The 22,043-nt window shown below is 38.3% G+C and overlaps 1 protein-coding gene across 1 annotated transcript in view; it reads right to left on the minus strand.

The window, feature by feature from the left end:
- Window positions 1–22,043, minus strand: part of DNAH11 (dynein axonemal heavy chain 11) — a 134,346-nt gene that overhangs the window by 72,736 nt on the left and 39,567 nt on the right. The window contains 13 exon segments of the mRNA XM_055707658.1: window positions 5,495–5,636; window positions 6,454–6,577; window positions 8,146–8,308; window positions 10,797–10,818; window positions 10,821–10,987; window positions 12,409–12,569; window positions 13,084–13,159; window positions 15,963–16,079; window positions 16,081–16,123; window positions 20,609–20,665; window positions 20,668–20,703; window positions 20,706–20,816; window positions 21,927–21,935. Of these exon segments, the coding sequence (XP_055563633.1) occupies window positions 5,495–5,636; window positions 6,454–6,577; window positions 8,146–8,308; window positions 10,797–10,818; window positions 10,821–10,987; window positions 12,409–12,569; window positions 13,084–13,159; window positions 15,963–16,079; window positions 16,081–16,123; window positions 20,609–20,665; window positions 20,668–20,703; window positions 20,706–20,816; window positions 21,927–21,935 (1,228 nt within the window).

Below are 22,043 nucleotides of genomic sequence, written 5' to 3' on the forward strand. Positions count from 1 at the left end.
AGGAAATGCTCCATGTAAGAAAAGCTTCATTTTTGGCAAGACAACTAGGATATAAATATTACAGTGATGGTATTTCATATAGTAATAGAAAAAATTGGGAAGTTCTCCAAAGAACTCCAAAGAAATGTGGATTGAAAAGGACTATGCAAGAGTCTTTCATCTGACAATTTTAAGACTTAAATTTGCACAAGAGAGTAATGGAGACAATCGGTGCGGACAAAAGAACTGGTATCATAGGAAATTAATATCAACTTCCATGTAGCATTCACAACCCCTAAGAACACCAAAATCCTCTGTTCTCAAATGTCCCATTTGAGCCTCACACTCACATGTCACTCTCACTACAGACATGTCTCTTATACCATATTTTTCGGCTCAACGACCTCTGCTTATCTCAAGATATGCAAGCTTTCTAGGTTCACCAAGTGCTTCCAAGACAGCAAGACAGACAAACAGCGTATCTTAATACTGATGAACTGAACAGCGCCTCGGCACACGCTTGACCACTGGTCTGACAGGGCCCATCCTATTTAAGAGTAAGCACACTCGCTCCCATGGTTTTCCCACGTGAAACTACGCAGCGCTGCAGCAGAAGGAAGGAGCTGTACAGACCAGGAATCGTTCCTAGCCAGCTCTGCGCTGCTGCCGTCGTTTGGTGAGCAGAGCAAACGAAAAGCTAACACACGTTGATGCCAGCCATGTCATGCTACTAGTCCTCAGGATGACAAAACAAACCTCATAAACTTGCTGATATAGATGTATCCTTAAAAATCAGCTCTCTAAGTACTCAAGAAGAGATGGCTGACATCCAAATAATAAAAACCTGGAGTTTTTCATAGACAGAAACTCTGTAAGAGCCAGCCAACTGCAGAAGCAGCTGGTTTATGTGCGACGGAACTTGGAAAGCCTCAATAGCTTCTTGGCTGTCCAATACCATAACTGAGCTTTCACTCAGTGGTGGGGCAGTAACTGTGTCTGTCCCTGACCCACCTGCTTCCTTGTTGGCAACTGGTTGGCAAGTTCATAAATTATTTGGGAGGTGAGACTGACCAAGTGATAAGAGTGTATGATCAACTGAACCCTGATTTCTGATGGAATCAAATACAATCACATCTGGCATTAGTATTAGTTTAACATAGAACCAGAATCCCTAAAAACGTGGCTCTTTCTAGCTAGGAGTAAAGCAGTCAAGCTGACAGGCATGTGTGTTTATGCCCTCAAAGGAAAAATCACGAGAGCTAGCCAAAAGCTAAGTTGTGATGGGGCTACATAAGTTCCTCTCAGATTCACAGATAAAGAGAGATGTTCTGTCAGTGGCGAAAGAGACCACAAGGAAAAGGCTAATATGTCCTGATGAAAGAGGATTTCAAAATGAAAGGCAATGATTAAAAAAAAAAAAAAATGGACAAGACGGCCTGTGGTGATGCGGGGCACCTGCTCTGCCTGTGTTTGATGTTCATTCTGGCTGACATGGAACTACAGTACTGCTGAGTTCCGCAGAAAATGGGGAGCCAGCTAAATACTGACAGGACTATGCAAGGAGGAGACCATTCTAAGGATGTGATGACTAAAGCAGTTCAGCCAGGTTTGCTTATTGGAATAAAATTGGAGAAATGGCATTACCCTAAAACTAGCAAATCTAGTACTTAACGCTGGGACTTCACACTGGCCACTGAGGGACAGTAAACTTTGAAACATGAGGAAAACAGACAGTGAGGAAACTTACTCAAAAAAGGAGGAGCATGTATCTGTAGCAGAGATCAGCAGCTCATGAAGAAAACAAGCTGCACACAGACTGAGTAACAGAGAAAAAGAGTTCAGAAGAAAAGCCATGTAACATGTATGGCTTTAGAATATATTGTAATGTTTATGAGCAGTGAGGAAGCCGAGATGAGGTAGTAGGAAACACAGAACTTGGAAAACATGTAGGTATGTTTGAGAGTATGTTTGCGTAGGGCATGTGGGCTACAAGGCATTTAGGCACAGTGTTTCCATTTTTGAGAAAAAGTTGAAGGGTTGCTATGACCAAAAGAATAAAATAAAATCAGACAGAGCTCAGGTGACAGCAAGACTGACTGACCTTGTCTCATACCCATGCTTTTGAGAAATAGTTGGTTCTTCTGGCCTTTACTTTCCTAAGAAATTCTGGTAACGTGCAGAGTATTTAAGAGCAATTACTGCTGAGAGATGGGATACTGAAAAAACTTTTGGATCTCCAGTAAATCACTGTGAGCCTTAGAAACCTCTCAGCTCATGACATGCCTTAGTACTGTCGGCACCTTACCATTTACAATGTTTGGCCATTGGTTTTGTTAAGTTAAAAAAGAAGACTGCTACTTATTTCATCATTCATCATGAAAGCTTTTGAAATCCTCAGATGCATTTATGTCCTCGCACACACTTCAGCTGTGGACCCATATTTTACAATGGTGCAATCCACTGTCTTCAGCTGACATACTTCCAATTTACACTGGCATAAATTTGCATCTACATACATGGCATGTTCTCAGTACGTTAACAACAGAACTGACTGCAAGTTCCAGGCTGAAAGCAATTGAAACAAAACCAACACAAAGCCAAATTGCTATGGTGGTTCAAAGAATAGCGCTGTGTAGTTTTGGTTCCAGAGACACAGATTCCTCATCATAAACAGAACCTGAGGCTTTAAGATGATGGGTGAGCACAAGTGAAACATGCCTACTGTAGAATGTTGATTTTTTTTAAATGAAATGGAAAAATGAGACTATATCACTTCACTGAGCTTTAACATTCTGAAACAGCCTAAATTCTCCCTTTTGTTCTCTTTCACATTTTATGAGTCTTTTATTCTTCAAATCTAGGGAAAGGAGGAGGTGATAGGTCACCCAACACTAAAGTCCATACAGATATCTGCCAGTGTGTTAACTCATGAAATTTATGTCTCCCTCAGTACTATAATGTCTCTGCTTTGCTTCCCTGCAACATGAATAGGTATCTCCTGTTCTGGCCTCTAGAAGTGCTAATTTGCACAGTGGGGGACTGGTGAAATGGTTGCAAGTTAAAAGGCACTTGAAAGCTGTCTTTCAAAAAGCTGGTTTAAAAAAAAAAAAAAGGAAGAAACTGCTGGGGGAATAAGAAGAAAACAAAGGGAAAGAAATGGACAAGAAAAAAATTAAGAGAGATATTAGGTATTATTTTTCCAGTCCTCTCTTAAAAATGTACACAAATGCAATAGTCATGAAACAGAGACAAACAGCACTCATTAGAAATAGATATATGGAAGGTAAGCACCACTATTGTCCATATTACTGAAGTCCAGCAAAAGTGAAAACAATACAGAAGATGTCACACTACATCCTATACAAGTCTCCACTGACCCTGAAGTTACAGAATAAATTCGTGGAGGGAAAGTAGTCATGGCAACAAAATTAGAGATAGGAAGGAACATCTGCAAAACTAAAGCAGGATAGGAAAAAGAAGATAAGAAAAAAAAAAGATAAATTAGTATGTTATAAAGTGTAAGAACTTGAAAAAAATCTCATAACCAAATAGGAATGGTCTTTAAATCAGTGGTAGTTAAACACTTCAGAACATGGAGAAAAAACTTGCACAGAAGACTACTGTGGAATAACCTGCTATGGGAAGGCTCTTCTCATCCCCAATCAAGCAGATCAGTTTAATAGACAAAGTATGGGGCATATATTCCCTTCAAAACATTTTCTTTCTAAAGGGTGAATGGTTTTCAGACTTCTAATTTTCTTATCAACCACACGCATTTCAGATTATGTTTAAAACTGAAGGCTGCATAAACTTAAAGTTCCTCAATGCCACTCCAAAAGCAATGTACCCAGATTTCTGCTTTCCAGCTTTCAGGAGAGAACTGCAGCCTGCCTCAGCAACATTGCCTCTAAAACGGGGTTCAAGAGAGACACTTGTTGCAACTGTGGTATCATATTAACGTATATTGCTAAACAGCTTTTGACCTGAAAACAGCTACATGGATATTTTTTCCTCAGTTTTAAATGGCACAGGAAAAATGGAAAGTATTAACATTTACTGTGAAATATCAATTATTTGTGCAAATGCTTAAGATTTGACTACATATACAGAATTACTGTATGTGTGTTACAGATCTGCTAATAAGTTAGAATTAATTGACTTTATAAAATCATTTGGAATAAGAAATATATTTTAATGAAACTTGTAGTTGCACAGCAAAAGCTGTTATGAAATCCTTTGTACAGCCCTGTACCAAGGCCAGAAGAATGGGCTAGAATCATTGTTTAAAATTTGGGATTTTACAGATTTCTTTGTATTTGACTAGTCTTCTGTATGTAGAAAGTGTATTGAAATGTCAGAATATGAGATTAATGGAAACCGGGGAGAGTCGACTGGAACAGCTTGTGGTTACCTGCCAAGAAATTGTGAACTTTAGTAGCAGGGAATTCCGGCAGGGGGAGATCGCGACCACCGACTCACATACCACCTACCCAAATCGCACCCCAGACCCATTTCTAGACCTTTCTAACCTTTACTGCGCAGGATCGGATATGGGAGGAGAATATGTTAATGATTTACGGGAAATACTATGATTATGCATGAATACTTAATGAATATGCATGAATAAGTTCTATATATGGTGCATGATTCTGAAGCTTGGTGTGCGTTGATCGTGAGAGGACTCACTCACACACCTGGCCGTCAGTAAAGAAGTGTCTGCTTATCTACACCACATTGGTGTCGGTAAGTGTGGATAACTGGCTAGCTGAAAAAAGGTCTCATAGACATAGTCCAGCTGGCTGAACAAAAATGCACATCGCTCTCAGCTTATCTGAAGTAAAGCAAAATACACTGTCTTTGGCTGTCCTTGTTACTAATAACAGGAAGATCGTGGTGGGAAAAGAATGTTGCAGGTGGGAACAGATAACTACAGAAGAGAAACTAGGGGCGGCTTGGTATTTAGGCAACTAACCAATAATGAGCTTAACTTTTGTAATATGTATGAGCTAATTATAACAAGGCATAAAAGGTGACTGTAAGGTGCAATAAACAAAGTCTGCTGATCACTCATATTGAGTGACTGTGTCTTCCCTCCGTCGCAACAGGTAAGTTCTTCATTCTGAGATTTCGGTAACATGTGTAATTAGGGAACGTATTTACAACTGCACCAACTGCACCACTAAATCCTCATCAGCACCTCACTTCTCTCTGAAACGCTTTGTTATGTTCAAAACGTAAGACCATGAAACTAAGCCACATAGCAGCTACGTGACTGTCCTATGAACAGGCAGAAAGTCAACAGTCAGATCTCAAAGAAAAACTCGCTGTGCACCACGTCTCCACACAGAGAAGGCCATGACAGGGGTAACATGACAGAGGCAAATTCGGTGTCACAAGTCAGAGAGCAAGCCTTTCAAGAGAAGTATGCCAACATATGCTGGGTTATGAGATAACTGAAATATGTTGTTATTTTGACCAGCTCAGCACCGCCTCTTGTCCCTGAAACATGCCTTACTTTAACTGCAGCTGCACTTTACTCAAGAAGAACCTCCAGCAGCTTTCTCTGGTGTCCATCAGGCCCAGATCTGGGACTTCTTTTCTAACTTCTGTAACTATGCCCTCCACATCTTCATCACTGAACAGATCTGGAACCACTCCTGCAACAAGACAAAGGGGCAGTTAGGAGAAGCCTTACACAACACAACCTGAGAAATAATCTTCTACATGGTATTTAACACAATGGGGTTTAGGCGTATAACTGGAGTTATGCTGTGATAATAGCCAGATCAAGTACAAAACAGTTTCCTCCTGTTCCCCACACTTTTTCACCTAAAAAGAACAACTTTTTTTTTTAAGGGAGAAGAAACAACATTGTTTAAAAAGACAAAAATATTTGCCCTGATAGGAAGTTCACTCATAAATTATGTATCCCTCAGAACAGTGGTTCCTTTTTTTACGGGCTGTTAGAAACCTGTTTTCCAGTCAAGCTGCAAAAAATAAATAATTTCTAAAATACCTTTTAAGATACTCTCCAATGTACAGCATAGTATTATTCCCATTTGTCTTCCACCCTATCTCCAGATCCCCACGTTCAAAATCCAGAGCCTCTAACTCTCAAAACGTGGGTGAAACTGCATTGCTGTCTGTTACACTGTGACTGTGCAGTCATAAAGACATCGTCTAATGTCAGTGAAATCCTATCAAAGCAAACAGTATTAAGTCAAAGAGAGAGTCCCATCTCTCCCCAGACCAATGCACTTATGAATGATAAACCTCAGCAATTCATCTCCTCAGCGGGCAATGCCTTCTTCAGCAAATGAGACTCAATGCTCGAGTTGAACGGGTTGACTTGGCCTCTCTAAAAACTCCCCCTACAAATACCTGAAAGAGAAATAATCTCTTTGAAGTTTAATGAAATCACAGATCATTTGTCATTGGAAAAAGATCTTTCAAGAAATGTGTTAGTCTAATCACCTGATGCCAACAAGTCATTAATCAGCACAAGAAAGCGTTCGTCTGGAACCTGGGCATCTGTCAGCAAAAACATGGTGGGCATGTTCTTGGCACCAGTCTTGATGTACAAACTGGCAAGATCTACCTGTAAGGAAAGGAGGCAATCACTCATATTCTGTTAAAATGTTGATACAGGAAAAGTGTGAAATGCATGTTAGTGGATGGCAATGCATTGCTGACTTCTTGTTTTTTTCAGTTTATTTACACATTGCTAATTTGCTGCATAACATCCAAAGGGAAAAGCAGCTTACCTCTGTTTTCCATATTAAACACTGAGGTTTTGACTTGACCTAGTGATAAAGATCAAAACGGACTACTAATCAAGGAAATACCACCACCACCACCGCCCCCTGAACGTACTAAAAAAGGGATGTCATGAAACTACCTATCAAGAACAGCCACAACCACATCAATAATGTCTGGGAATTGCACTGAAGAGTCAGATCCATTTTAAACTCTGATATTTCTGCAAGACATTTTGCATGCACATGTGTGCGTGATTTTATTTAGGAGAGCTTTCTCATGCTCAAAAAATAAAAAAGACTGAGTAGTGAACTGGTGCACTGTTACTTTTGCTGTCAGACATGGGTGGCCCAGAGAGACATGGCATGGGACCATTGCGCTAATAGGGGTACAAACACCGAATGCTTTTTGGCATGGGGTTCCAGATAAAAACAACCCACATCAGTTGCATTTGAGTGTGGTCACATTTGAACACACAGAATAAAGTCAACACCAAATTGCCACCTAACCTAGCAGAAAACAAATCCTCAGGCTTAGAAGTTTCTCTGCTTGGAAACAGTATGGTGGAAACGATCACTTCAGCCCACATCTTACGCTACACCTCATTTGCCCAGGGAAGGAGGGCACAAGAACCTAGTCACCATGTAAGACACTGAAGAACATGCAGCACTTTTCCAAAATAATCCAGCATGTACCTCCCTCTGAAAACTGATGCCTTGGGCTGCACAAACTGTGGTGGTTTGGCCATGGCCCACGGCAAAAAGAAGGGCTTTCTGGGGACCACCATCCACCAAATTTAGCCATAGTCAGATCCTTATTTAGCTGTGTCTGACATTCAGAAGCAGTGCCCGCTGTCCGCGTAGAATGAGGAGGAAGAAAATGTTCCTCAACTTCCCTGTTTGCTCACATAGACAGGACTCAGCCCTGCCGTGTCCTGAAGCCTGTAAGCCTGACAGAGCACCTCACAACTGTATTCCCTATCTTTGCATATGACCAGTTTAATTGACTGAGTGACTTGCATGCCACGAGGACAAAATTTTGCCCTGAGTTTACCCACATCAATTTCATTCCACTATATTAATACACATGCAATGACACGCATAAATTTGTAACAAACTGCTAACTTTAAATACCAAAACTCCAACCACATCTTTGTAGTATGTGAAGTAGTTGCCTTAGAAAAAGTGGAGAAACTACCAATATTCTATTAAGCGTATAAACAGACACTGAAATATTTTTTGACCATTCATTTTTCAAATATAAACCAGAGGTATAGCTGAAAACCACAGGAACAACAGGGGTTGTTACTGTAAATCATACTGTTTTGTGATTTTATCAAGCCCATGCAACAACAAAACTACACATTCTTGTAGTGAACTCAACAAACTCCAAGAGTATCTATCAGTTTACCCTCAGGTCCTGGATCCCATAGTCTTTCTTCAGCGTGATTTGGAAAACCTCCAGGGAGCAGATGCATGCCGCCAGCCTTGACAAGCTTTGTTTACCACTACCACCTACTCCAGTCAGAAGTGCATAAACCCTCGGGGCTTCTAGGATATGTCTGATCCAGCACCTGATGGTAAAAAAACAGCAACATAACATAGACTTCAACAACCTTGTTAGCCAAGATTCTCAATTTCTTTTTATTGCACCAAGCTTTCTTTTTTAATCTTTCTTCTTTAATTTTTTTTTCTATTTTTGTGGTAATGTGCTTCTGACACCTAAAGGTATATTATGTTTGCATGAGCATTTTGTTTCTTTCTGATATTTGAGCAAGAGGAAAGAAAAGCTGTTTGTCAAATAATGAAGGTCTGCACCGACTTCTACAATGACCAGCACTGCCCACTTGCTCATTCTTTACACTGAGCTGCTCCAAAGCATTGCTCCAGGATCCTGATGGACCCTGACTGGACTCAGAACAAAGACCTAGTTAACCTGAAGGGAGGTTGACTGGGTCCTAGGAGTCCATAAGAACTGCACATCTGGCAGTTTACATCACAAAGGTTGAAGGATGATGAATCATTTTGTGAAAAACGTGCATCAAACTTGAATTTACCCCTGGAATATCTAGCCCAGACTACTTCAGGCATGCTTTTATTTGCTGATTATGGAATACTATAGGATGAATGAGGCCAGATGAGAATCTGGACCCAAATTAGACAGGATTTAAGTTGTTAGAATTTTCAAATGTATGTATCAGGGTAATTCTTCCCCCAAAAAACTATGCTTGAGACATAAAAACAACTTTCTAGCAATTGATATTTTAATAATTCATAAAAGCACCTAATTTTTTTTTATTTAAAATTTATTTTTTTTAAATCAGATGCAGATTCTAAGGAATAACAGCCTAGCATGAGCATGGATTTTCAGAGAATTCAGAGATAGCATGTTGGACCTTCAGATTCTTTTTTCTTCCACATATCAATGAAACCAACCAAAAAGCAATCCCATCCCTGAATCAAATTGATGAGAATCTTCTTAAATAAAGGGATAATTGTCTAATCTGGTTGCATCTAATAAAGCGGTAGAAACCTGTTCAACAAAACATTACTGGAAGCCAATTCTCTCTGACCTCACTGTAGAACTTTGTCAGCCTTATTCATGATTTCACAATGGATCCATTAAAAAATAAAACAAAACACAACAAAGAAAACCAAAACAAACAACCCTCATAAAAAGTGTGGAAAAAATTTACAGGATTTAATTTCACATACACTTTTCTAGGACTGTCAAACTGTAAGGCTAAGACACCCTGCCACTTTGTTTGCCAAATTGGGATACTACGCTTGGTCACTAGATTTCAGAGAGAAGATAATGGCTTACCAACATTTTTAAGCAAAACTAGCGATACCTGAGAAGGCTTCTGTCTGCAATTCTGATGATTATCACATCAACCTCTAAATCAACAGAACAAAATCTACAGTTCCTATGAAAGATCCATATGATTATCTCCGTAACTTAACCTCTTTTTTAATCCTCTTGGAGAGAAACTTCTATAATAGACTGCTTTGTCAAGAGTGTCTCCTCTTATATAGTTTCTGCCTGAATACGTGCAAAGTGAAAAATCCTGAAATCCTAGTCTGTCTCAATGAGAAGAAAAAGTTCCATGTTAAACTATTTGACACTGCAAATAAAAGAAACTGCTTTAACAAAACTATGCTCTGCCAGCATGGGCCTCTGTCTCTTTCTGGAAATCACTGGTAATGTACACGACCACAACAACGATGCTGAAGGAAGATCACAAATAATGAAATGAGCAACAAGGAAGTCTGTGCCTCATTTATTTAGCAAAATCTTCACTTCATCTTCTGAAAACTCTTTTTTGCAGTGCAGGAAAATAAAGCAAATGTAGTTAATCAGATTTCAGAAATTGAGATTTTGGACCACGATGGATACTAAGATATTGCCCAACACGAGAAGAACAAATTATATCAAACTGAGATAAGAATACATTAAAAAAAAACCTATGGTTAAATAAAATAAAATAATTCTATGATGATGGGACTTAGAAGCCTGGGCTGGTTCATATTTTAAAAAGTGTAAGGCTAGGCAGCAAAGCAACTTCAAGTCTGCCATACAGTGGCATAATTTAGTATATGCTTAAGGTATTATTTACCCTTGTTTTGAATTAATGTAATTTTTAAAGCATTTTCCTTTTCTTGGTAACAAAGGATAATTTTCACTTTTCTTATAAAAGCCTGTTACATCATTAACTAATTAAAAGGTAAGGCACAGTATCTACAGCATTATAGATTATCTTGCCAACCTCAGAGAGTAAGTGGTGTTAATTTCTGTGCAGCACAAAAAAGGATGAATCTCTGTTTAAACAAACAAGATGAAGGTTAGCTTTAACACTGAGCCACAACCTACTGTTCCATAATGACGCCAATAAAGCCTACTTAGAGGGCTATTACTGCACGGTACCCTCGCGTAAGCCTTCCATTAAGAATGTTACAAGTCTGTACTGCAACAGCCTCCGAACAGTAAAAAGTAATAACTTCACGCAAACATCGGTAGCATCATGATGAACTATTTGTTCCCTTTAGAGATATTCCACTTACACATGCTGCATGGCACCCTCAGTAAGACTAGGTTCACAGAAGCATGCATTTCATTGCAGCTTTCTAGGAACTCAAGTGTATTCCTTCGTCATTCCCACTCTTTCACCGGCTCGTAGCAAGCGTCTGCTCCACTGTTCGCAAAACAGTAATAGATGAGTGGGAGATTGCAGCAACACGCTGTCTTCCACATTCTACCACATAGTGAGAGAGAAAAATAATAGTTAAAAAATGCCACAAACACAGCACATGAAAAACGTTTACATGAAAAAATCATCCATTAGTGACTGATGTACCCATCCACTGTGCTCTGAAAGACTAAAAAGAGGTGCAAGAATGGGCTTAAAGCATTTGCACAGTACATCCAAACAGGATCCAAACAATCTACTAGTAAAGCTGTCTACTTCTTTAATTGTTTGTGTCTAAACTACTTAGAATTAAGGAACAATAATTTCTTTATGATAGGAAGTCGTTGCTCAACCTAGAATCAAACACTCCCAAATATTTAAAATTTTCTGTTTCAGTGTCCTCATTCCTATCCTTATTCTTTTTCTTTTCACTCCTTTCTTACTAGCAAATAGAAATTATAAAGGAAAGGAAAAAAGGACTAGTAAACAAAGCTGATGTTTTCCAGTTACCATATTTTTTGTCAAATAAATTCAAATTTTCCCTCTCTTCCTCCTGCCCCTCATCAGGAAAACTTTTTTTTTTTTTAAGTGAAACATATGTACCTAATATGTTCATATTAGTTCATATTCCCACTACTTTGTCTGCTTGTAATTTTTTAGTTTTTGAAGGGCAAGTAGAAACAGTATTGTGGTCCTCACTAGTTAATCCATCCTGGTATTGGCACCAACACACATTAATTCCAGAAGAAACTGTATATGCAATACTACTATATAACAGGTGACATTATTTTGTCTTCCTTGTACAGTGAACAATACTGAGAGGTACTACATTTCATAGCATAAGACAGGTTAAAAAAACAAGAGGCATACATAAGAAAACTTAACTAAGAACATTAAGACAAAGGAACATGTATCCTGGCTTATATTTGAAGTGTTTCCACTATGAAAAACAGATGGGTGTATTACCTTTTACCCCCACACAGCAGAAAGAACAAAATGTAACCTGCATATCTATTTCATGTGTCTTGCAATTTACAGTGCCTTAACTCTTTAAATAGTTTAATTCTGACAACACATATTTTTATTCAGATAACCAGTGCTCACAGTTCAAAAAGTACATGCTGTTTTACTGACGTGCTCTGAAGTCCAAAGAGAGACTGCAATTTAAAATTATTTGAAAACACAATTCAAATTTTTAATGTATAGGCATATATATAAACATATATACACACAGTTAATATGTTAAACTATTCAGGGAAAGAAAACTAATACAAGAGGAACAATTAGTAAAGGAAAATGAAAGTTTATTATCCTTGTGGTTTGAAGCACAGAATCACAGAATTCCTCTGCGAGGAAGATGCTTGCATTGGGGGCCGAGGATAAGAAAGTGTGCTACTGCTACTTACAGTTCCAGTAAATAAGAGCTTTCACTATCCGGTTTTTAACTTGCTGGCATCAGGCAAAATAGTTTCAAGCCACCAACGCACCTCAAATACATGTGCATAGTGTCCATCATCACTTTATAAAAGAAATTACAGTCTCTGTTTTCCACTAGTTTATCCCCATAGACACGTGATGATTCATGAAGCCAGACATGTTGAAGATAATTTGGTTGCTATAAACACTTGGGTGTAGCAAACAGAATGCCCTAAAGATAACGCTTTTTTTTCTTTTTTTTCTTTTTATGCCGTCAGCTGGCATCAAAATAGGCCACTCAAGGGAGACAAAGACATTAATCACACTGAGTAGATACCCAATATGCATTGTTCTTGAAAGTATATTTTCTTTAACATGAACCAGAATGTCTCTAATTTAGCAAGTTTGCCAGCCAACTGAGTGTGCAAAATATAATTAAAACAATTATCTCTTCTCTGGGACACTTAGGTGACTCATTATGGTTTGAGGCCATGGTGCAGTATAGGACACAGGGAAGTATCAGCACTGCCAGGATATTATGTGTTCACTAGCCCTGTTTTGCAATACCACTCAAGAAAACAGGACACAGTTTATCATGAAAAAATTAGCACTTTCTCAACTGTCACCTCAAACTTCCTTCCCTAAACAAATTCCATGCCAGGATGAGTGCAAACGTGGATGATGGGCTAGCACATCCCCATCAAACCAAGGTATGTGTGATAACAGGAGACCTGACAAATCCTCACCTCCTTGCTAATAGCTGATGATGATCCATGGGGTGGGCAGGCAACAAAAATATTCTGGAAGAAAAAAAGAGCTGCGCTTCAAGGAACAGGAAAGCATGTAAAACCAAACCAGATCAGACTCACCTGATTTTACAAGAAGGACCGGGATTTGCTGACCATATTATAACCTTCCCTCATTTTTCTCTTCAATCCATGCTCTGCTTTTTGGCTACTGGTTTCAGCCCCTGCTTCATCAAAAGGGTTGTCAAGCACTGAAGGACCACACGAGACTGTAATTGTTATGAAGTTCAGGGGAATCTCAATATCATAATAAATATGGTGTGTCTCTTTCCTTTTAGCTATAGGAACAGCAGGGGTTTGAACTTGTACTAAATGTCAGACGCTGTGTTTTCTCCTGTCCCCTTTTGTCTCCTACCTATTGCAGTGAAAAGCTAAACAGTAATTATTTCATGTATTAAATACAGGATCACTATAGTATGACACTTCAAACCATACCTGGAGTCCAGGGCTGACTGAAGCTGCCAGCAGCTGGATTCATACAGGCGATATACTGACAATTGTAACTTGTTTTAATAGTTAGCTTCTGCCTATCATACCCAAGGAAGAAAATGTAGCTTGGTTAATATGAATGACAAAATACTTTACATTTTTCAGGCTTAGCCTTGGTTGAAGAATCACCATTTCTGCCCTATGGGAAATCTGGAAGACAAAAGTATCAAATTAGGACTGACATTTTAAAATTAAGAAGCCCACCCCCACATTTCTACCACATAATAATTTGTTCAACATTTGTGTTGAAATGAAGATACTACATTCTCGCAAAGTATGCTCCTGATGATATATCTTCTAATGAAACTGGCTCCAAACAAACTTGAATGAGTACAACATGGCCAAAAGAAGTTCAAATCAGTTTGAGAATGCACACCACCATCATAGGTAAGAGAAGGCAAAATTAACATACCTCAGCAAGAAAAAAACCCAGCAAAGATCATCACTGAGTGGCATGCTTAAAGATCACTCCTTTTTTTGCAGCCCCACACAACAGATACTGTTGCTGGCTTTCCAGATGACAGAGCTCCAGGTGAATTAAAAGGAAGCCACTTTAAAAAAAAAATATTAAAAATTTGAGGCTGTCAGCAGCTGGCAATTTGAGTTCTGATTGCCAAAAAAAGAGTCTTGTTTCTTTAGCAGTTGGCACACAGCGGATCTAGGCCAAGCAGGTACCATCTTTAAAAAAGCACACTGTAAAAGAAAGGCTCATAAATAATGCAGCCATTCCCTGCTTAAATCAATAAATCCTTCCCAGAACTTCACAGTGTAACGTATTCTCTTTCTTTCCACACATTCACAACAAATTTTACCCTATTTTAGAATTCTCAGATGGTTATGTTTAAAATTCCCGAATAGCATGGTCAACTTTTTTCCTAATTTGACTTGTTTTGTAAAACGGAGATTTTAAAGTTTTTGGTTTGTTTTTCTTTTAAAACAATGCAAAACAATTCAAAAGAAAGAAGCAACGGTGTTAAACAGTAGGGACTTTTAAGATCTGAAGTTTGAAATCTCTGTGAGGGAACAAAAAGATTCCTGGTGAGAATACCATATAGCTCTGGGAAGAAAACAGGGCATGGAGGTGTTAGCTTTGTATGTCGCTGAGTTAGACTTGATGGATTTCTCCAAGCTAGAGATGTTTCAGATCTGAGCTGCCACTTCTTTTTTTCTCTTTATGTCTTGGTCCTTAATAAGATGTTCTGCTGACACCTGGTATTCCTTCCTTCGTGAGATGAAGTGTAACCTAGCAAAAGCGCCTGTAGGATTCAACAGAATCTGCATTAAAAGATGCTAGAACAGTACAGACGTTATTGCCTCACCTTGGTCACAATTACAGTCAGATCACAGTGTACATGCCAGTGAAAAGAAGAACCTTCTATGAAACAAAAGTTCTAAGGGCAATGGTAAAATCCTTGCACACATTCCAAAGGAGCAGACGACTGAGTAGATACGCTCAGCCTCTTAATACCACTGAAGTACGGCTGGTTTTGTGCAGAGTGCTTGTCACTGTGCCCCTCCTTCTGGCAACACACAGACAGCTAGCTAGGTGGATTTAGTTTACTTTTTCCTTTTTTAACGTCTGATTACTTCTCTCCTTTACTCACCAGATCATTCACAATGTATTCTTCGTATGTCACATTTTCTTTATGTCATGTAGAAGTGCCATGCCTGTATACAAACAAGAATCTAATATGCATTTATAGTAACAATGAAGTATTTACTAAAGATATAGATCCTCCTGTAACACAGTGGAATCAACATTAAACAGTTGCTTTTAAACGGAAAAAATTCTCTTCCACAGACCCTAGTGAAAGGATACTAATATATTTTAACTGCCAAAATATTAAATTGTCCTTTGGAAAGTAAGGAGGGAATGAGTTTAATTGCCCAAATTAACTTTTTATCCTTCAGTGGCCATCTTCTGTGGTTTTCTTCTCATGGCAGACAGAGAGCGTTAATCTGAAGCATGAAATTTCTGTGGATTTTGTCTGTTGTCTTTACAGGGTGATGACAGAGGGTGGCACAGGCTAAACATCCAGCAAGCTGCAATTTAGGGAATCAGTTTCTGTATCTCAGACATCCCTGTTCTTATCAGGTCAATCAATGGGATCAACCTCCAGCAGCTCCAGCAGCAGCAGCTAAAGGATACTTTCCTTCCAAGACTCTCTATAGTCCCTTCACTTTCTGCTTCTCTTTTCTAAAACTGTTTATAACCTCCAAGGATAGTATGCTTTTCTAAGCGACTTACCTTGAAGTGTTCTGTTTCTATCCCACCATGGACCACAACACAAAAATTATAGCGTAACGTTAATTATGAAGTGAATGGTCACCAGTGTTCATAATCTGCTGCCAAATCAATGCATGGTTGAATGGTTCCAAATCCATCCACTTCAGGCATATTCAAATCATCAATAAAACAGGTAAGTTTTTGATTTCCTACCGGACCAGTTATGACCACCTTTTTTCTCCAGCTTATTTTTTTCAAGCACCTCTGAAATGTAACACAACATACATAAAAATTATTACCATAATAAGCAATACTGAAACTAAACAAAACCAAGAATTCAAAATCATGCTGGCTAACATTTATGAAGCATTTCACCACCTACAAGGATTTTTGAACTACTGAAGTCCTCAGTAATCAGTGAAACTCATGGAGTGTCTTTGAAAAAACATCATACTGGGATTCTGAATTCCAAAGGAGTCTTGTTGATTTAGTTGGTCGACTACTTCACAGCTTTCGAAAATCTTACTGCATATCCACCTGCCTCCTTTGGAACTGAAATGCTTTAAATGTAAAATCACCAGGTATCCTGACACTGAGCAAGTTTATCAGTGAAGATTATTTTCTTCTTCTCCTGGGAAGGATTACACAAGGACTTTACCATATGTAAAGTGTAAAAATATGAATGATAAATAATAATTAATCAGGTCATCTAATGGGGAAACTAGTGTGCCATTCCCATACTAAGGAATATTAAGCTGATTGCATTAAATTTCAGCCTATTCCCCAAAACAAGGTGCTTATTCATTTTTTCACTGTTGTAGTAATTTTGTTATCCAATGATCTGCGTTCAACAACAGTGAAAAAAATAATACAAATACTTTTATGTATTCATCAAAACTCCAAAATCTTGAGACATAAATTTTGAGTTTATGTAATTTTTATCCAATGGCACTGCTCCCCTTAGAGGTGTACGGGAAAGAATAACAGAAAGTTTCTAAATAATCTTGAAAATACAGAAGAAAACCACTTGTATGAAGCATTATTAAAATATTGAACTTTAGCATGATGTGATTCTCAACTTTTTCCACTTTGTGAAGTTTTCTGCAGATTCAGAAGAAAGGATTAATTGTCCACAGAAGTTTGATTTCTAATTGCACTGCTTCTATTTTGTGCATGGAAATAAGAACCTGCATAAATCATTAAGAATTTATTAAAGCAGGACTGGAGACTAACAATCGTATCACCCTTCCTAGGTCATACATTTTTGTTGTCCAAATGATCACATAATGTTCTGCACAAAATGAAACCACAGTAATAGGTGGACTTCAAGGAAAACTTTTCAGTATGCCCCAGTGATGGGAGCTCTCCTCTTCAGTGAGTAGCATAATTTCAAAAGCTCTTTCTTCCTCATTCAGAGCAGGGACTTGATGCAAAGATGGTTATGAAACATTCAGGGAAGATGGTGGTTATAACCTTCACAGCACAGGAGGGAATTTAATTCAGATTTTATATGCATGAGATTTCCCACTAAACATTGCTGGGCAAGAGGAAAAAGATGTCTCAAAAATTTTGCATATCTAGCCCAGATATTTTTTTGTCCAGTCAATATTATCATGAATTTGGGATACACCTGCTATTAGTTTTCAGATGACCAATCCCATTATTTTTTAAGATTTTAATATTTGTCAAAAAGAAAGGAGGGTGAGGAAGAAAAAAAAAATCATCAGTTCCATGTATAATAAGTAGAACTGGGAAAAAATGCAGGGTATAGACTTCTTTTTTCCATTGTACTAGGCTGTATGTTAAAATTCTTTGGATTAGGTAAAAAAAAAAAAAAAAGGTGAAATGTAAGCATATGTGTTTGAACTTTTCTTGTTGTTTGCTTTTTTTTTTTAAATTGGGCAACATGTTCATGAGAGCTTGTAGGATATGGAAACTACGCTTGCATGCTCACAGCTGAATGCGGTATGTCACAGCACCACCAGGGTTCTGACTTGCAGCAGACTTTTTGGTTTCTTAGGCAAAGCAGCATGAACAAATACATCACTGCAAGCAGTTTCCATTAGGACAAAAGGAGCATTGTGTTGTCATCTTAGATTCTTCAAACAGTGAAATAAATCTTTTGCAAACCTCAACAGTGATTTTGTCTGGCCGATTCAAGAAAGGTTAACAAAAGCTTCCAAAGACATTTGCATCTAGTCACAGTCAGCCAAAAGGATGGTTACTGACTGGAAAAGAAAAATAACCAAATAAAAAGTGAAGGTGTGCTGGAGGACAAGACAGAAATGTAGAACCTCAACATATTTGCAACTGGTTGATCATAAATAGGGTGCAAAAAAGCCATGGCTACACCTAATCCTGCTTTTCTACCACAAAAGGGAGAAAAATGTGTGTATGAAAGGCTTAAAGTATTTTAAAAACCTTAAAATCTTAGCTAGAGGAAGAAAATCTTCTTATACCTAGGTATGTATACACCTGTACTTTTAAAACCAGAAGTAGGAATATTCCTTCTTGATTCTTAAACTTATCGAATATTTAAATAATGTCCACAACTATAATCTATTACTTTTTTAAAATACTGCATTATTACAATACAATAAGGAAACATATTTTATTAAATTCCACTGTACCTGAATGTTTATGCAAATGCCTTCTCTGTGGCACTGTTCCAGACTTCAGTACCATTGAAGACCCCAAGCTTAATGTACGAATATGAGTTTGCATCAAAACCTGCCTCTATCAAGTAACATTTTGAATTTTTCTGCTGTTACAGAGACAGAGCGGGTGAGTCATATGCCTTGGGGGAATGCTAAATAAAACCCAACACTACATGCTAATCTCACCCACTCTAGCAGATACCTCAAAAAAAGTTATGTGGATACAGATAAGATGGGATTTGCAAGGAAATACTGCAGAATAAAACTGATGTGAACTGTAAGAAAAAATCTTTTAACCTCTAAACTATGAAAAGAACCTGGCTATGTACTGAATAACTGTATTTCAAGTTAGCTCTTTAGCTCTTCTTTTTGAACTGCGACAATTTAAAGTGCTTGTTTGTGGGTTTTTTTACGGGAGTGCCTCTTTCCATTAAAAAGAAAGGAAAAAAAAAATCCATCAATTTAATTATTCCAAACAAGTGCTTGGAGTAGTAGCCTAAAACACATGAAGGCATTTCAGCGTATCACTTGAGTGCATTTTATGGGAAGAAGCATTGGTACACAGAAACAACACGAGGCAGACATTCGGAGCTATACATGACAGTATAAAATCATTCCATCACAGTTCACCAAAAAAATGTTTGCAACCTTTGCTGCCCAGGAGTTCACCAGCTTTTGTGTGCAATGGGAAGTGTTATGCTTTTGTGATTTAGTGCCTTGGTCATGGTTGCTGCTGGAATGGCAATCATTAGCTAAAAAATCCCTCTCTGATCAGAGGAACACCTGAAAACTTTTTAAAGCCCATTCCCCATTAAAGACCTATGACACTTTACAACAGCTCATGATTTCGCTCTGATGCACAGCAGAGTTATTTTCTCTTAATCTCTCCATTCATTTTGAGCGGCAAAAAGGATTAAGTTCGGTTAATGCAGGATTCTATGTTAACGTGAATTTGGGAACACTTCAAAGAACAAACTAAGGTACAAAGCAAACAGAAAGTGGTATTTCCTTATCTGACCTGAATACAGAAGAAATCAACATGAGACAGGAAAGAAAAAAAGAGGGTAAAAACTTATTCAATGGAGATTTGTAGATTTATACTTATTTTTTTAGGCTTAGTGACAATTTGGTCCACTAGCAGCAATGCAGATTGGCTAGAAAATGAAGAACATGACTGCACAAGTAGTTAAATGAAGCATCAAGCAAACTTAATGCTTCTAAAGATTTTACCTGAAGACTTCTTAAACTTTGGAAAAAAATTTAGAAGTGAGATGTTGCTTTCTGTAGCTTCTCCTAGACACATGAAAGGATAAGCCAGTGTATTAACTTCTTTCTCAAGTGCTTTTTCCAGCTGTGAAAAGCTGTATAACGGATAGGGCATGTATATTTTTTTTTTTCTGTATAGTTCATCAGTTCAAGTTACTCTAAGGATAAAAAAACAGAAGGCAAAGAGGGCATATCCACCGACAGCTGGGCTCTCCCTTGATTGTGTTGTTTACAAAACGCAGAATGGACACGGAGCTTTTTATGAGTTTATTTTACTTTGATTATCTGACTCCTCTTGTTCCAAAACTTAGCACCAGTATAACGTTTTTGACCAACATACTAGTCCCCTCTGCTTGTGTGTTATGTGAACATTTCCTTTGCTCTGCATCCACCCTGCCTTTGGAGACACCAAACCTCCCTAGACAGGGATGGCCCCTCCTTGGGGATTGTATGGCGCATAGCAAAAGCAACCCCGACCCCTGACTGTCCTTTTCGGCACATCTACGGGCACAGTACAGAGACACCCAGGCTAGCCAAGTTGGCTTAAGGCTTCTCGTTAACATAGGTAAAGCCAAATTTTCTCTTGTCCACGAGCACAGAGCAACGTGTGGGAACGCAGTGTCAGTTTGCCCCAAACAGTTTCATCCTCCTCCTTTCCTCTTACCTGCTCCAACTTCGCAAGTTTTGCATTTCGCAAAGTACTAAGCTTGCCAAGACCCAGACAACAGCAGTAGCCAACAACTACAATAAGACTGTAATAACCACATAATATTTTTCACCTTTGCTGTTGAGAAAGACAGGTTTCTTGCACCTGTATGGAACTTACTCTGAAGCACCGCTGCTGCTGTGTAGTAGTTGAGAGGGATGGTAGCCAGGAGGTAGCCTCAGAGAGAGCGGCAAGCCTATTGCCCAAAAACACTTTTTTCCTACTCCAGCATTTCCAACAAGTATGACTGGTTTGCCTTTTGTTAAGAGCAAATCGATAAAATAATTAAGACGTGCAGTCTTATATGTGTGAACAAAGATTGCCCGAAACCGAAAAGAAAAAAAAGTTGAAAAGAAAAACCCCAAACCATCAGACACTTGCACAACACAGTTTAGTTTTAAAAGCAAACAGTAATTTTTGTCTCTCTGGCTAGGACTGAATTCTAAAAAGCAATGAAATGGGATACACCATTCTCTCATTCTCAGGCATAATTACTAGAACAAAATGTTCTACTGGATTACTTTTTACACAGCATTTCTACTTGAAAATTTGTATTCAATTTCTTCTTATAAGAATATTTTGAAATCAGGTTGCAGCTGAAATGCATTGGTTCCATCTCAACCTTTACAGAATGCCAGTCTCCCAAAAACTGGTAGAGAAACAAAGGCTGTTGCAACCAGCAGTTGGTTTCATTTTTTCAAGTAGTATTTCCATTTATTTTTTGGCCTGGCTTTCAGCATAGCTAAAACTGTTTGGGCAAATAGTTGGCAATAGAATGGCTTTACTTACTGTGAGCACCCAAAATCTGTACTGCCTGACAAAGCTTTCTTTTCCAAGCTCTGTATTTTCCTACCTAATATTCACCCTCAAAGAGAACTTGTTACAGGATAGATGATAATGTCTTTTGATCATCGGCTCCACGTTTCTATGCCCACAAACTTCTAATCTCCCCAGGGAAATCCCTACTCATGTAAGCATTTAAAAAGAAAAAGACCTACAAGTTAATGCAATCAAAAAACAATGAAACATTTAAGAATATTTTATGTGAAACACACTAAAAAAAAGAGCAAAGCTAACCAAACCCCAGCTGAGGCAATTGCAACTACTAGCTCATGCTTTCTATTTCTCCACTGACAGGTATATATCATACTATCATAACTTCTACAACCTCTGTTCCACAAATATAATTCCAGCTTTGTAAGTTGATCAAAGGCATAGCGGAAAGGTGATAAAGTGATTTGCTTCCCCTAGACCTCATACCCTTCTGGTAGCATGAAGGGAGTTTAGCTGGCAAAAATAAAGCTGGCAATAGAAAAACATTAAGGCTTCAATTTGTGGTGTACAGTTGCTGTGGGCATTATCTTCAATGATTAAATGGACTTGGAGACTGAATTTCTCCTACTGTGGAAAAAGTGTACAAGCCACTACCAAATGGAATGTGGTACATCTTCAGGAATGCTTTAATTATATAAAAATCAATAAAAGCATTGCTGTATCGTCAATCCTCAACACTCAACTAAAGGCACGTGGCCCAGATAGCAGGGATTTATCCAAA

This window comes from Falco cherrug, chromosome 4 (assembly GCF_023634085.1).
Source record: "Falco cherrug isolate bFalChe1 chromosome 4, bFalChe1.pri, whole genome shotgun sequence".
Taxonomy (NCBI): domain Eukaryota; kingdom Metazoa; phylum Chordata; class Aves; order Falconiformes; family Falconidae; genus Falco; species Falco cherrug.